The 16,225-nt window shown below is 39.1% G+C and overlaps 1 protein-coding gene across 1 annotated transcript in view; it reads right to left on the reverse strand.

Moving 5' to 3' along the window:
- Window positions 1-3,429: 3,429 nt before the first annotated feature.
- Window positions 3,430-16,225, reverse strand: part of MOSMO (modulator of smoothened) — a 31,378-nt gene continuing 18,582 nt past the window's right edge. The window contains exons 2-3 of the mRNA XM_035889226.1: window positions 11,544-11,756; window positions 3,430-4,192 (exon numbers count right to left, since the gene is read on the reverse strand). Coding sequence (XP_035745119.1) covers window positions 4,008-4,192; window positions 11,544-11,756 — 398 coding nt within the window. The 3' untranslated portion in view covers window positions 3,430-4,007. The remainder of the gene's footprint in view (window positions 4,193-11,543; window positions 11,757-16,225) is intronic.

Genomic DNA, 16,225 nt, shown 5'->3' on the forward strand with positions numbered 1-16,225 from the left:
CGGGCGGGAGGCTGAGGAGGCACCTGCGGGCGAGGGGAGGGGCCGGTTCCAGTCAGCGCAGCCGGGGCCAGTCGCTTTAGTAGACAATTTATTTTGATAAACTTGCTCAATAACAAAAATACAAGTGAAGAAAATTATGTTCATTTTATACAGTTTGTATTAACATTTGTTCGGAAATCATTAATTGAAAAATGTTCTAACCAATTAGAAAACAATCCTCAGTAAAGGCCGGGGCAGGGGACGCAGACGATCAGGCCTCAAGCAGGGAGCGACGCGACACCCAGGCAGGACAACCCGCTTGCAGACATTTCCTTCATTATTTTCATCCTTCACAAAGGTTTTAAAGGACAGCTTTCTTTTGTGTGTGTGTGTGTGTATTGGGGCAAACAGTAATCTACAGTTGTGTTCTGAAGTGGTTAAACAACGGCTCTGAAACACAGGTACGTCAGGAGGGCCCTAATCTGGCGGGTTTACTTCAGCAGGGTGGGGGTCCAATTACCAGCATCTTCGGGAAACTGGTATCACTTGCCAGCAAGATTAACAATGGAAAACAATGTTAAATGGTTAAACTGGTGCATTCAGGGAAGCACATCCTCCCCAGGTCAGAGACAAATGTTTTCCAGGCAATTATTTCAGCTGAGCGCAATGATAACATTTATACAGACAGATTAACTAGTTTTCCTTCTGAAGGGGTTTTAAGTTTCTGATGTCATATGTTGTTAGCCAAATAAACGACCAAGTGTCCACAAATTACATTATGATGGGACATCAAAACTTTTGGGGAATTTTGAAGCAAAATATGAAATAAGAGCCTCTAGTGACACATGAAATGAGCTGTCCTTCAAAAAGTTAAAAATAATGGCTGGCAGAATCAGAAAGGTTTATGTAAACACTCAACACAAATATGGGATTACCTTTGGAGAAGATTCATAGGGAAACATTTGCTTTTCATGAACTGAAAAAGTCTACAGATGTTTAGGCATGTTCAATACCAACTTCCTGTAGTTTAAAACAAAACCTTGTGCAAATAAAACCTATAAATAGTCTTCAGCAGATTTTACAGTGATGCTCTTAGGTATGAAAAGAATGCACACAACTTTAAAAACAAAAGTAACAGACAAAAGTTTGACAAATGATTGCACCATAAAACAGTGTTTTATATACAGTTTACAAGATATGATTTTCTGCTATAAATTAATACTGTACTCTATAGTACTTAGTGACCTTATTAAAAGCAACTGTTGACAGCTGTCTCTTCAATTACTGGGTGGTTTGTTGTTTTCTGTTTGTTTTTTGGTTTGGGTTTTTTTGGGGGGTTTTTTTTGGTTGGTTTTTTTTTTTTTTTTTTTTTTTTGTGTTGGGTTTTTTTGGGGGGGTTTTTTTGTTTTGTTTTTTTTTTTTTTTTTTTTTTTTGTGTTGGGTTTTTTTGGGGGGGTTTTTTTGTTTTGTTTTTTTTTTTTTTTTTTTTTTTTTTTTTTTTACACAGATGGCTGCATCTATTTCTGGACTTCAAATGCTCAAAAATTTAATCAAACAATCTGCTAGTTAAATCTCTGCTGTCATTTAATAATTCATAGCAAAAACATTGGCAGATCAGAGAATTTCCAGCCAGCCAGCCACAGTCTGGGTATAGCGTTTGTATTTTTTTATTAAATGATGATCCATTTAATCTAAGCCTAAATCCACTGTATACATGATGTTACTATAACTGAAATAAGTAAGCTAGGGGGAGAGAAATCTTAGCAGCTGAGAAACTTCCCCCCCCCCACCTGTGTTCCAGTTGCAAAAATCTCCTAGAACTATTTACAAGAGTGACATTTCTGAAAAAAAGCTTTTTTTTCCCCAACATAATTTATGATCTAGGTTTTAGTGAATAGTTCAGCTTAGGATACAGCAGGATACACATCCAGCAGTTGAACCCTGCATTTTTTCTCCACCACCATCGCTAGGGACCTCAGACTACCCATGCAGATGAAGGCTTAAATTAGGAACCAAATCATACTTAAACGATTACTTCCAAGTAGGTATCTGGCTGTATTTACAGATTAGAACACTTTAGAAAAATGTAGTGTTCTATAAACACTCCCCTCTACCTGTGAGTGAGCTGACTGAAAAAAAAAAGTCATTTATAGACTATTCCAGTGACAGGTTTGTTCAAAAATGTCAAAAGAAAAAATACTTAATTCAGCAAATAACCTTTTATTATTAAAATACCTTGGGAGGGGGAGAGAGAAGAGATGGAGGAGGATGGGGATCACTAGGGTCTGAATGGCACACAGTTTAAAAGAATTGTGCAAACTGTCTTATTTTCAAACACTTAAGCTTACCTGATAAGTGATTCTTTTGGAAACTGCTGATTATATTCTAGCAACAACCTCATTCTAAAATACACTTCCACTAACATTTTAGAAAAACGTCTATTTAGCAATGCAGTTCTTCTAATAAGCTCAATGAAACAGTGCTTGGAAACATACAATTTTTTTGTTTTCATAATGAACCTCAGGTAAACCACATATTAATGGGAAAATAAATACTGATAGTGCAGGCAGCTTTCCTGGGACACGAAACTGTACTTTCTGCAAGGTTAGATTGAGTAGTGAATTATGACACCTGTGGATTCAAAGGTTCATCCTTGTGTTGAAAAATAAAACTACCTTTAGTGAGGAATATTTACTCCAAATTTGGGTGGCCCTTAAATCCACATTTAAAGTAACAACTTTAGTAAACAAGGCATATATTATTTCAACAATTATATTGCTTGGGTTTTTTTGTACAGAGGAATTAATACTCAAATGAAAATCAGTTCAACCATCCTTGCAGTGGAATAGTGTTATAGTGTTTGCATTACTTTAAACACTGTATTTTACATGTGCTAGTGAAATATTTATGGTAAAATGCTGTGCTTGAACATGTATGAACAGTAACGTAACAATGCAGTAGAAAAAGAGACTTTCTGTACAACAGTTGCTAATAATTTAAATAGTGTCAGTTCCCAAAATTAGGATTTTAACTTTAAGGTATGACATGATCTCACCTTCTACCCTCATATACAAATAAATTACCATAAAAAGAATTTTAGCTTAACTTAAAATTGCACCTAGAAAGGCATGGGATCGTTTGTACCTATTACAAAAACTGTTAAAATCAAGGGCTGCTACAAAGAATGAGGTAAACTGAAGACTCTCAGCTATGTGGCCTTCAGAGAAATGGCTTTTTTTCTATTGAGTTCTAGTTTTGCACACCACAGTGTTTTGCTAGCAAAGCGTTCTGAGTTCTTTTCCAGGAACCATTTGTGTGTATATACATATATATACATATGTGTATATACACACACACACATACACACACACACACTGTATACTGCATCAGCAAAATATATATATATTTATATATATATTTATATAAATATAAGGAAGAAATCCCCCTCTAAAATGTTCCTTAGTGTTTTTCTAGAGCTTATGGGGGAGGAGGGGATGTATGTCTTCTTGCTGTTACATACATTTCGAGAACGTGTTTTGATCTATTGGCTTCTTGGTGCAGTAATGCAAGATTGATCCACATTGGTGCCAAAGGCTTTGCTCATCAGAAGGAAGATGTAAAACACTAATCTCCTAAACAGCGAGGCCAGCCTCACTTGAATTCCTTTGCAACCCTCTGGTCTACCACAAAGTTCATAAATACTTTGACTTCCAAATCGTTAGACGTTAAAAACAGGAACAGTACAGTAACATGGGGCATTATGCTTCTCAGTGTAAAGCATTCTTCACTAGTTCCTATCACAGTGCAGACCTGACTGCATTAAAATATGCTCAGGAGATTAGTCAACGTTGTCTGTATTTGGTTATGGGAAAGGCTCTCCTTTTTTCATCCAAAGTGCATAGTGAGAACAAGTCAAAGCATTCCTCTTTTCAGTAAGTGTTTGATAGTCTGATCTAGGCATCCTCCCGAGAATGCAATTCTGACGTCTTCCTCTTTTCCAAAATAAAGTCCTGTAGTTCAGACATTCATCAGCCAGGTAAACAAACTTTGCCAGCAAATAGAAGTCCCACTATTGTAAAGAAAATGGATAAGACGAACAGTACATACGAAGACCCAACCACTGTGTTATTGGGTAATTTATATGGTTGACCTCCAACTTCATTGATGTAAAATCCTATTGGAAAAATTAGGGCTGCCATACAGAACAGAATCACTGCAAAGAAAAGAGAAAAGAAAAAAATGGTCACTGCCATGTTAAATTCAAAATATTTACATGTTCACAGAGCAGTTCAGAAAACCAAGCAAAGTGTTCTGACCAAACTGAAGAGCTGAGATATTCCAATGCCTGACTTGCTTGAAATGACTGAGTAGGCTTTATCTTGCTTTTAAAACATCCCTCATCTACTCCCAAGAAAGACTAAAAGGCTCCAGCTTTGACTGTAATTTCAGTCCTGCTCACTAGATCATGCACTGTCTTTATAGAATAAAAGTCTGGTGGATGTACTAATACTACCATCCATAAGTTTAGTCACAGAGTTCATTACTTCTCCAGTTATTTTGAAGTAATTTTCCCCCAAAGTTAAGACAAACTAACATTCAGCATTGAAGAAACTCCTATTATCAGTCATCTTTTTCAAACTGTAGTTTCCCTCTCCCATTCTTCCACACAAATTCCTTTTCTGTAAAAGTTTTGCTAAAAATATTAAGCACACATATTGTCATTACAGTTTCTTCTAGATTAAAAGATACCGGTTTCCTAAAGTTATATGAATGTTTCCTTAGGTAATGAAATATCCTTAAGATTTCCCACTGGAATACAAAGAAAGTTTTTTTGATTCAGTTTAATCTAAGATTCTTAGTGAAAAACTTCACATTCGGACTCCATGAACCAAGAGAACCAAGCAATGAGGCTTTTTATTTCACCTGAACAGTTAGACTTATGTACGTGGTTCATGCTTACAACTGATTCTGTGTGGATGTACAAAAAAGAAACCAGAACTCTTCTTAAAGCCATTTGTTAGAATTACACTGTGGATTTCACAGGCCTTCAGGTATTGAAGGTGGCCAGCATTCCTCACAGCACATCTCAGTACTCTGATCAAATCCAGGAGAGAACAGCCAGTGTTGTAATCTTTCCCAAGGGACAACTTCAGAGTTCCTGTAACACACCACAGGATAAGTAGCCCTCTTTAGTTTGAACGTAGCGATACGCAAGGCTCTGCTGTCTCAACCAAGGGAATCACTTCTAAATATGGCTCCTCTAAGAGGCAAGACAGTCTTCACAATAAAAAGGATTAGCTTTTGAATTGGTTTGATTGCATATGCAAGACTTTACATCAGGGGTTTTATCAGTATTAGAGTAACACAGAATTTTATCTGATTCTACCAGTTTGGTCAACTATTAGTGCTTTACTCTTATTTCACTTCTATGTATTTCAACTTTGTTTCAAACGTTATTTGCTGTGAGTGGAACATGGCATCCCTATACCCATTATTCAACCAAATCTAAATAATATCTGGGGGGAAAGAGGGGCTGACCCTGCTGTATTCTCCCACCAACCCTAAAAACCCCCAGACCAGCACCTCCTAACGTGATGCACAGCAAACACTGAAGCCTCCCCAGGGCCTCAAAGTCTACCTATAAACCTAGCCACATGAAAAAGGAAAATTCAAGCCAAGTTACAATGCTCCTGCCTGAATAAAGTGCACTACATGCTATTTTTTTCAGTGTTCTCTCAGTTAACAGAGACTGCTGCTTTTTGTTTGTTAGTAAGGGACACAGGGGCTGTCCTTGTCTCCCCTTTCTCTTCTTCATCACTAAGAGACAGAACAAACTCTGGGGATGCTGCTCCCTCCTTGAGTTTCCCCACAAGTCAAATAAGCAACAGTAAAATCCACTGGCAACAGTAATAGCCATCACCTTAATCGCTGGTTCCTGTGCAAGCCAGCTGTGCTGCAGCTGCTTTTGTTTCCGAAGCTACGTAGAACAAATTCAGGAGCTCGCCTGTCCCCTTTGGCCTTACCAGGACAAAGTCTCTAGTCTTTCCAAATGAGAAAATGATGAGCTGGAGCAGCCTCAGTATTTTTTAATGTAACTTCACTACTGCTCTTCCTGAATAAATACACATACTCTGGTTTATCCAGCTACAGTGCTACACGTCCATACTAAAAACTTTTTTTAACAAACTCCATATTTATCCAAGACGAATAGTTTATCACGTATTTTATATCTTAATGCTCAAAGCTTATGATTTACATAGCACAGGTCTCAGCTTTGAGGAAAAAACAGTCATGTTCTATAGAAGAGACTAGTTATGGGCATGATAAATCTGAATTCAAAAAGTGTCCAAGTAGAACTTGGGCATAAACAAAAAAGGACAGTCTTGTAAACCATGATCCACATCAGAACATCAGCTGCATCTTGCTTTCCAAAACACATGAAGCAGCTTTCACAACACCTTGAGTCAAGAGCAGCTACCGCCAGGATCAGCCTTTCTTTCAGCTGACAATACTGAGCAGGAAGAAATCATATGTTCCACTAGAAGGAGCTCGTGTCTCGCCTTTAATGTAACAGCATCAGCAGACTTTTTTAAGGAGTGAAAAAAGCACAAACAAAAAACATCTGGCAACTGCACAGTTACTACATTCTTGCTCAGTGCTACCTCGTTCGGCCATCTATTAAAACAAAACCAAAGAACCAGCAACCAGACATTAGACATTAAATAATCTAGAAGGTTTTAATGTACACAACTATTGGTCTGTGTAATTCCACACTACAAAATCTAATTCTTAAAGAATGTTTCCCTTTTCTTTTTGTTTGTAGCTGAACCAACAGCTGGTCCATCTGAGGAGAGAAAGCCTGGGTATGTGTTTCTTGAGCAGATCTGTGTAAGCACAGAAGAGCTCTCTACTTGAGTGGTCCAGAAAACAGTGGTTGATGTGTGATTAGTAACGCAACATACAATTAGTAACAGTTTGAACAATATTCTGAGGATGAGTCACATTAGCATAACTCAGCACGCTTCCTATTACATCCAGTTTGTCCCTGATGAGCACTCCAGTTATTTAGCAAACTTCTGTTACATTTTAAATATAACACACTTACAGGAAATACCTTTAGGATTCTGAAAACAACCTGCACTTTCAAGATTAAATCTTCTGTATTACATTCAAGAACTACACAGCTGGAAAAGTTCTGATGGCCTCATGGGTTTTTATCCCACTCTACTAAACCACTGTTCTTTGAGGTGCGTTGTACACATGTGCACCAGTGCTCCTAGGTCTGAGACCTGCTAGCAGCACTGTACCCCCCAGCGGAGCACGTGCCCAGTGTCTCCTTGTGTTCCTGCCCAAGGACAGAAGGGTGCAGATTCCTCAACCCTCCACCAGTTCACACTTAATGACTACAATTTCTATTAACAAAAATATTTAGGTAACAAAACACAATCGTTTCTAGTCTGCTTCTGAATGGTGGCTGTCAAAAAAAGATCTAGTCCCTAGAATTCTTTACCTAGAAATTGTTTTGAGCAGCCAACGACAACTTCAAAAATCCAGGATACAGCATATTAAAAGAATGAAAAAATTATGGTCTAGTCTTTAGAGGGATCATTGCAGTACCTGCTTGCCTCTTTAGAGATGCATAACATAGAAAGCAGCACCTGGCACAAATCTTTAATAACTCAAGGAGCACCAGGGAACACCAGGAACAGACGTTTGCAGGATAGCTACTGTTAGTTAAGAATGTGATTATCCTGCCCCATTTTCACTTGCATTCCAAAAAGCAAGTCCATTATACTCATTTAAATTCTCAGGCAAAAAGAATAGCAGAGTCTGGTAACTGCTGGAAAAAAGGTAGAAAAAATCATTTTTCTGTCCAGCATCTCCTCCCTTGATACACCTCAGAAAAGCATCCAATTCAGTGGTAGCAGACACAGAATTAATTCCCTTTCTAGTTGTAGCAGATGGTAAGAGACCTGAACCTGTGTAAGATGTAAACAGATCTTGTGGGAGCTCTGTGAATTCCTGCAATAGCCAAGATTGTTATAACATACATAAGACCACCTAGGTGGCCTCCACAGAGAATAAGCTCTGGACCTTGTTTCTAATTATGGAACCTACTTGAGATTTACCATAGATTCACCACATCCTATTTTCTAAACCAGAAGATGGCATAACAAGCACCCTGAAAAGGCACGGGGTTTACATAAATTTGAAGTAGGGCTAGCAAAAAAATGAGCAGTTTCAGAGATACATGGCACAATACCAAAGCCAGGTTACTTTTTTGCTAACTTATCCCACTATGTCACAAGGCACAATTAGTGATGAAGTGGTATAGAAGCTGGGATGATAATAGGCAGTTAGCTCACACTTGAGCAACTGGTAAATAATACCATGCAAAGGAACAGCCGATCAGATCTTTGGTTGCTATCAACACACAAGGCACAGCTATGAGTTCACAATACCTCCTTTATTGAAGAAGCACACAAAGACCTGGGCAGTGCACAAATGAACACCAAGAAGGAATCCACTCTCCTTTACATTGCATGAATTTGGTACCACACTTAACAGGACAGGTTTTGGTAGTATCTATGCTAGGAAGAATTCTATCACATCAGTAGGAACACTGTGATTCTTGAAAGACTCTTCTCCATAGAAAGCAAAGGAAAACTTTCACATTCGCCTTTAGAAGACCCTCATGCAGTATGACCTGGAGGAGGGAAATACCTCTCCTCTCCACAAAGCTGTTCTGCAGAGAAGCCAGAAAGACAAGTTTCTGCGCAGTAAAACCACCAATGGCTGGGGAAGGATGCAAATGCTGTGCTAGTAAATACTATCTCGAGTGTATCCCTTTAGAAGTGTATATGGGAAAAAGAACCAACAAATCAAACTTTTGTCCTTCCTGCGTCCCTTAGCTAAATAAGACAGACAAGACCACTCTTAGCAGTAATTCTTATTTATAGGTACACGGTTGAAAAAATCTGGAGTCATCCAAGATGACAAGATTACAAGCAAAAATTCCACGAAAAATATAAGCTATATATTTCCACATAAATTCCAGCAAGAACTGGGCAAGAGTGACCTCTTACCAGGTTCTCCTTGCTGCTGCCAGAGTTGCAAGGAAAGGGCTGAGCAAGAAGATCCCTTTGCCCTTAGATGATTTACTCTAGACCCCATTGCATTTGAGGAGAATGGAGCTGCCACTCCCAGAGGTGCCCTTGGCAGTCCCAGCAGACTTCTCTGCCTGCCTAGGATAGCACGTCCTATGTTGTGTTCAGAAAGTTCTGTAAGAAGAGTATCTGCTAGCAGCCTGTACTAGGCTTGCAGAAGAGATGTGGTACAACTATGAAGTTTTCCCTACCCCTTTCCAATGAGTTACACATGTTTTCATCTTACAGCACTGGCACTTCACAGGAAGGACCTGTTCATGGTATTCCAAGCTGAATCCACAAGGCTACATGTTTCCTAATACTAATCTACAAATAGGTTACTAATTTGAGTTGCCATCCAATGAACCACAGAAGTCACTCACATCACCTTTCTGAAAAATACCAAACTCTTCCTCCCATTCACTTCGTTTTTTCAAAAGTGATTTTTCTTACAAGTGAGTTAAGCAATAAGATTTCCCATCATACTTGTTAACAGGAATGCAAAGGTCACAGAGTCATATTCATTGGAGATGAATACCAAAGACACTGAATTTTAGAATTTTGGCAATGCAGCGATTATATCTTAATAGAATTCTGAATAATTCTGACTTGCAAAAGAACAAATTAGTATGTTTCATTATTAAACATCTCATAACAAAAAGGCAAGTGCTGAAATAAAAGAATGTTCTCCTATATTTAGACTTCTAATAATGGACCTGTTGCAAGCCCAAAGAAATCTACAGAAAAAAATAACCAGCTTTAGGATACCAGGTCTTTTGGCTGAACTAATCACAGTTGTAGAAAACCAAAGATGCAGGGATGTGATGACTGGAGATATTTAAAAAAACCATTAAAATATGTAAAGCCCAAAATACAAGCTCTGAATTAAGAAAAAAAAACTCAAGAAATAAATTGTGGTATCAACTATTAATATATAGTACTCCAAAAACCCTCTTTACCCTAGAGCTTTGCCTTCAGCTTACTGTAAGCATCTGAATTTTACATGGCATTTTGAGTTTAAACCCTCCCTGCATACATTAGATATACATGAAATATGTACAGATAAACAAGGGCACTGGAAAAGTTGGGATGAAATATTCAGTAATACTCATGTCTGCTATTTTAATCATTTGCTGGAAAATAAATAAAAGCCAATCACAACGGATACAGCATTTCAATAGCTCCATTGCCTGCAAGACCTGCACTGTTAATTTAATATGCTGTGTAGCAAAGTTGTCAGAAGGATGGCTTTGACTGTACAAGTGCCTCAGTGAAGTACTTTTGTTGAAGCTGAATGCTTTTTTACATTATTCCCTTCCTCAAAACAAGGTTAAATCTCATTCACATTAGATATCATTAGATGTCACAGAGTTCCATTAAACCTTATTTATGCCTGTGTAAACCACAAACTTGCATTTTCTAGTGTTCACACTACCTTTAGTGGTATGTCATAATTCAAGTCAATTTAAAAGCCCTCAGGTTTTGAGTTTTTTCATGCTGTCATCCCCACCATTAAGGCACCATTTCACAGTTGCGCTAAGCTTGTAACACACACCAAGAAAAGGAAGTTTGAAAGTTATTCCCCTTACTCATTATAACTGTTCTTCTATTGCACTGAAGTAGCCATAGGATTTGTTTCCCTGTGCGTAAACACAGGGCTGCTAGAGAAGGCTCAGCTGTGAGGAGTTATGCTGGTGCTCAATCAATTGAGCAGAATCAAGGGAAGCAGAAAAACACTGTTACTCCTCCCTCCAGCTAAAGCACTGCTGCGGGTCACTTATGGAAGCAAAAGTCTCAGTGCTGTGAAGCACAGCAGATGCTCTGCAGTGGGCAATCCTCCTGCATAGCCAATTAGGATGCAGATATTCTGAATAAAACACCCGCTGTGAGCATGAAGCAGCACTCAGCCAGCATCAACCCTGAAGGAGGTATTCATGACACCTGAAGTAGGGATGGATTTCAGACTGTAGTAAGTCTCAGATGTATCAGCTTCCTCAGGGAGGGAATCTTCAGTCGTTCCATTCTGTTAGGAATAACTCCTGGACATATGGGAGTGGGGAAATATGAAAGACTATCAGACACACAGTTCAGGACTGACCTCTTCTATCCCTACTTGTTTTCTTAGGTCAATTAACGGCACTGCCCAAGGAAGGTAAAGGGGTCAAACCTTCCTTTCTCTCACCTTGGGCCCACAGACTATTATTCCCTCTCAATTATAGTCACTTAAGATACCAAACCCTTGATTTTTGAAGAATTTTACTTTTCCCCTCAGATGTGGCATTTAAAGAGAAGGAATGTTTTGTATAGTAAGAGCCCTAGGCACTGCTCCTTGAAAACACTATAGTGTTATTATAGTGTATTTTAGACTCCACCAGTTTATCCTGCATACAGGTCAACTGTGTAGTTGAGGTCACTTACTTCCAGTGAAAGCTATCCAGCGGGCATATTTAGTAGCTTCTCTTCGCCAGTGGGAAGCCACCAGCAAACCACATGTGACAGTTAGTGAAATGATTCCCATAATGATGAAAAATAACGTAGTGACCCACTCAGGAGGCAGCCGTGGAGGAATACAGGTCCTGTCACGTCCATGGATGGTTTGACACTGTCGCACAAGGCCAACTGTGAGAGCACCTGAAAATACATAGCAGAGAGGCAAGTAAACTTTCAAAATCCTCTCTGAGGGGCGCTCAATTGCAAACCAAAGCTCAGAATTGTCCAAAAATAAGGGATTCTTTCTTTGATGAACCTTAATGAGCCTTTCAAACACAGAGGATGGGGGGGGCATGCTTTAAACATCTATCTTCACGTTCTTTCATCATACGCTTGCACAAGTTGAAGTGAGATGGCTGCAAGCTGTATCTGCTTCTCAAGTGGCAATCAAGGTCTAATCAAAGGGCTAAAGCACTCCTTTAAAGCCTGCCAATATCAGCTAAAGTGGTAGCTGAGTTGTATAGAGGATCACTCCCTCATCTGTGCAAGATGAAATACTTTTATAATCTAACAAAATGAGCTGCAGCTCCCTAAAATACCTTTAATTGTCCAATGCCTTTTTCCCTCATCTGTAAATACAGCTTTAATCCTCAAAGTCTTGCAGCAGAAACTGCATTTCATTCATATCAAGATTTTAAGAACGTTTAAAAAAAAAACCAAACACTTCTTGACAATAACTCTTTTAAGAGTCCCTCTATTCAAGGGACAGGTCAACCCTTCTGACAGCTAACAAGAGTTACTACACACACAAACTGGGATATCTACACCAAAGAGCTATCAAAAAGATCCTAGAAAATGGACAAGAGTGGTGCAGGAACCATAAAGTTTTACACAAAATGAGGTATTTTCTGTTAAATAAAAAAAAAATTCTGATTTAAAATCCAATTCTGTGCTTTTGAGACTCATAAAGAAGCTTTTAGTGAGCTTTAATAGTGAAGTTCTCTTTATTTGGAAAATTTTAGCCCAAAATTAACATGCAAGGTTAAAATCCATTTCTTGCAGTGTCTCTTAAACAGTAAATCCTGTATTTCTCAGTTTTGTCCCTTCTTCTGAACGGTTTTCCTAAATAATCACAATTGTCCTTTACCTAAATTAGGAGCAAAATCCAACAGTGGATAATATTAGAGTCAATATCTTCCTCCACAAACTATTGTAAGTAAATATTGTTACAGTTTGCCTTTTAAAATAAAAAGAGGGCACCTTAGAAACAATTACAGTAAGACTTGGAAGCTTAGGTTTAGCATGTCTTTTGGAGGTAGAAACAACTGTCAAACTTTTTAGCTTCTTTTAAAACAAAAAAAAGCATGAAACAAAGTAAGCCAACAGTCAAAAAGGTAACCAGGCCTAGCATGCACCTCCTAGCACCCTGGACCCAATTTCTACAAGTGTTCAGATCCTGTCTGCTTACACCTCAGCAATGAGAACCAGCATGATCAGCTTCTGAGCTTAAAATCACTGGGCAGAATATCACGTTTTATTACTTGTAGTGCTTCTGATACACTACTAGAGGATGAGAAAAACCAAGAGCTGAATCAGTTCTGTTGAAGCATTCCTGTAACCTTTGTTTGACTACGAATTTTTAGCCCTATTCAAATACATCCTTTTAATTACATATTCATCAACTAAAAGAATCAGAGGTGAATTTTCAGCTAAAAGTTGAAGTAAAATCCTTTAAAAAAGTGTCAGTTACAAACCCAACAAAAATTGGCATTTCCTACTCCAGATATACAGCAATCACGCCATTGCTGTGCACCAGGGTTACACGAAACTGAGCCAGGCTTACACAAGCAATCCTGCACAGCTCGGATACCTGCACAGTTTTACATGAACTGCTTCTCAGTTGCTTTTTCATAGCCTGCAATGTTTTCATTGTATATCAGCTGCTGGGGCAGAGGGGAGATGTGCATGTGTCCTTAGAAGTCAAGCTCCCTGCAACACACACACATTGCAGAACCTCATACAAAACACTAAGTAGTTTCCTGTCGTTCGGGATAAAGAGGCTATTCACTGCAGTATCATAGAACAGGAAATTAATCCCAATCACTCCACAAGACTAGGATTTAACAACAATTTTACTATACTTACAGTACAAGTAATTTTTTTTTCTAAACTGCAATTCTCATCTAAAGAATGACTTCCTAAAAATGACATCACACACTCAATAGATGTTTTCTGAATTCAGTGGCAATAATTTAGTGCATTTTTAACTTTGGCAAAAGCAACAGTGATAAGAACCACTGTGCTGGACTCCGTTCCATTTTGTGTGTTAACTGAAACTGAAGAACAGTTGTTGTAGATGAGCATGTGTTAGAAAGAGACAACTAACTCATCTTTCAGATGCAATTCGCAGTTTATATTGAAGACATTTTTCAATTAACAAGAGCACATTTAACATGTCAGATTCAGAGAGAACCAAAGCTAAGCCCAGTAGCGCCATATCTAGAGGAAACAGAAGAAAACTCTATCTTGAACTACTGTTTTTCAGTGCAATTTTTTTGCTGCAAACACCTACTTCTCCAAAGGCTGATTTTCTCAAAAAACCACAAAAAACCAGCAAACCCACAACTGAAAATGAAAACAAAGAGAACAAAAATCTCTGAATTGCGAGTACCAGGGTAGCATCCCTTTTGAAGATACAAGGATAGTTGCAAGAAACCACCAGAGCTGGGCTTCCTAAACATCACTTCTGGTGCCCAAGTGTGTCAGGTTTTTTTAATCAGAGTTTTAAAGTGTCAGCAATTAAATCTCAGGATCTGCCATTTTGGAGGAAAACCACTGAACTTTACTTTATAGTTAAGCTTTTGCTAGCACATAGTATTTTCTCTTAACCCTGCTTCATGGATTGCAAATTTGAAGTCGATAGACTCCACATTCAAGGTTTTGAACCTTGAGTCTACAGACTCTAGGGAGGCAAATGGAGGGCAAGAGAAGGTCTGTGAACTATTTCTATAGGTTTCACAAAGGTAACTGGGAGAAACAACCTCATTATGTGCTCATAAATTTAGTTAAAGTTCAAATTTAATTTCACCATAAAGGGATACCTCACTTGTGTACATAAACCGGGCAGAAGGAAATTAAATCTCATTGCTTGCTCCCATAGTGACAAATCTCCTGTTGAATGCTGACTCCTAAAGAAGTCTCTGGTGTGGAAAGAGTATTTATTTGCCACGAAATTCAAAAGAAGAGTGGGTTTACATGGTATTTTATTGTCTTGATCCCATTCTAAAGCAATCAAGCAACAGTTGCCAGGCAGCTGCCAACAAACTAACTTGTTACAGAAAATCTTGTTTAACCTTATCTAGTCTATCATTGAAAGGAGGGACAGAGATACTAAATTGCAGTCTCCTTCTGCCTGTAGTTAGAAAATAGCCCAACAGCCCATCTTAAGCCAGTCCCCAAGCTCCACTCTGATCCCTAGGTAAAAGAGGTTTTTAGTCATCCCTTCAGAATTCCAGCATAATTGCTGAAAATCTAAGCACCTGACACAGGTATAACACAAACAGCACAGCTAATGCTAGCAGCTTAGGCAGCTTAAAGATGGATACAGCCCTGAAACATGTGCAGCGGAGTGACGATGCCTGCTCATCCTCCATCCCCCAGTGCCCACACTACACAGCCATTGGGAGCTATCATGACAACCTGGAGATGCAGGGGGCTGCTCCCTTTCTCTTGTATGCCTCTCCCTTCATAGCTTCCCAGACATTATGCAGGTCAGTACTGCTAGCGCGAGAGGTGATGAGGTGATATTCTATAATTACTCAAAATGAGATTCAGCCATCATCAAAACAGAGAACGCTGCACTGAGCAGATGTCAGTGAAGTGGTCCTTAGTCTTTTCCAGTGAATCTATTCCCTAAAGTACCAGCGCATTTCAAACATATTAAACCTTCCAGTACTGACAGTCTGACTATAACCAGGACTCCAATTTATACCAGTGAAAGATTTCACAATCATATTCCTACACTACCCCACCCAACTCATCCAGACCACCAGTAATGCTCATTTTCTGACACCGCATATTTTTACTAGAATCACTAATAAAAAGACGCTTTAACAAATACACCAACATTTGGGAACATCACCTGTTTAACAATGAAGTTTCGCAAAACCATTGAGGGCAAGTGGGGAAAAGGCACCAAACCAAAGAAAGGCAAGCCCTAGTTCTTCCCCTTTGTGCAGATGTGCCGACCCACAAGTCCCACTCCAGCCCCGTGGTGCTGTGCCATCCCTCTCTCGTTTCCGTGGTAACTACAGAGCCACCAAGGAGGAATCACAGCTACAGAGAGAAACAAAGATTGCTGCAGTCCTTTCACTCCCCCACCTCTCCATCACTTCTGAATTATTAAAAGTGGCATAGCGATACCACGGCTGGAAAGCAGTAGCATAATAACGGCTATTCAGATGTTTGCTGTTCATCTATTATTTGACTGCCAGAACACACGGGATCAAGCGTGCCAGATGGACCCAGGAGCGGCACCACTGCTGTGAAGGGCTTACCACAGCGTAAGAAGTAACTCATATGGTAAAAGCACGATGCAGTGAAACGAGGTGGGGCTCAGACATTAGAAGGTCACAGAGCTCAGCAGCCACGCTGTCGCATGAACATACAAA

This window comes from Egretta garzetta, unplaced genomic scaffold, assembly GCF_000687185.1.
Source record: "Egretta garzetta isolate BGI_Z169 unplaced genomic scaffold, ASM68718v1 scaffold292, whole genome shotgun sequence".
In the NCBI taxonomy this organism is placed as follows: domain Eukaryota; kingdom Metazoa; phylum Chordata; class Aves; order Pelecaniformes; family Ardeidae; genus Egretta; species Egretta garzetta.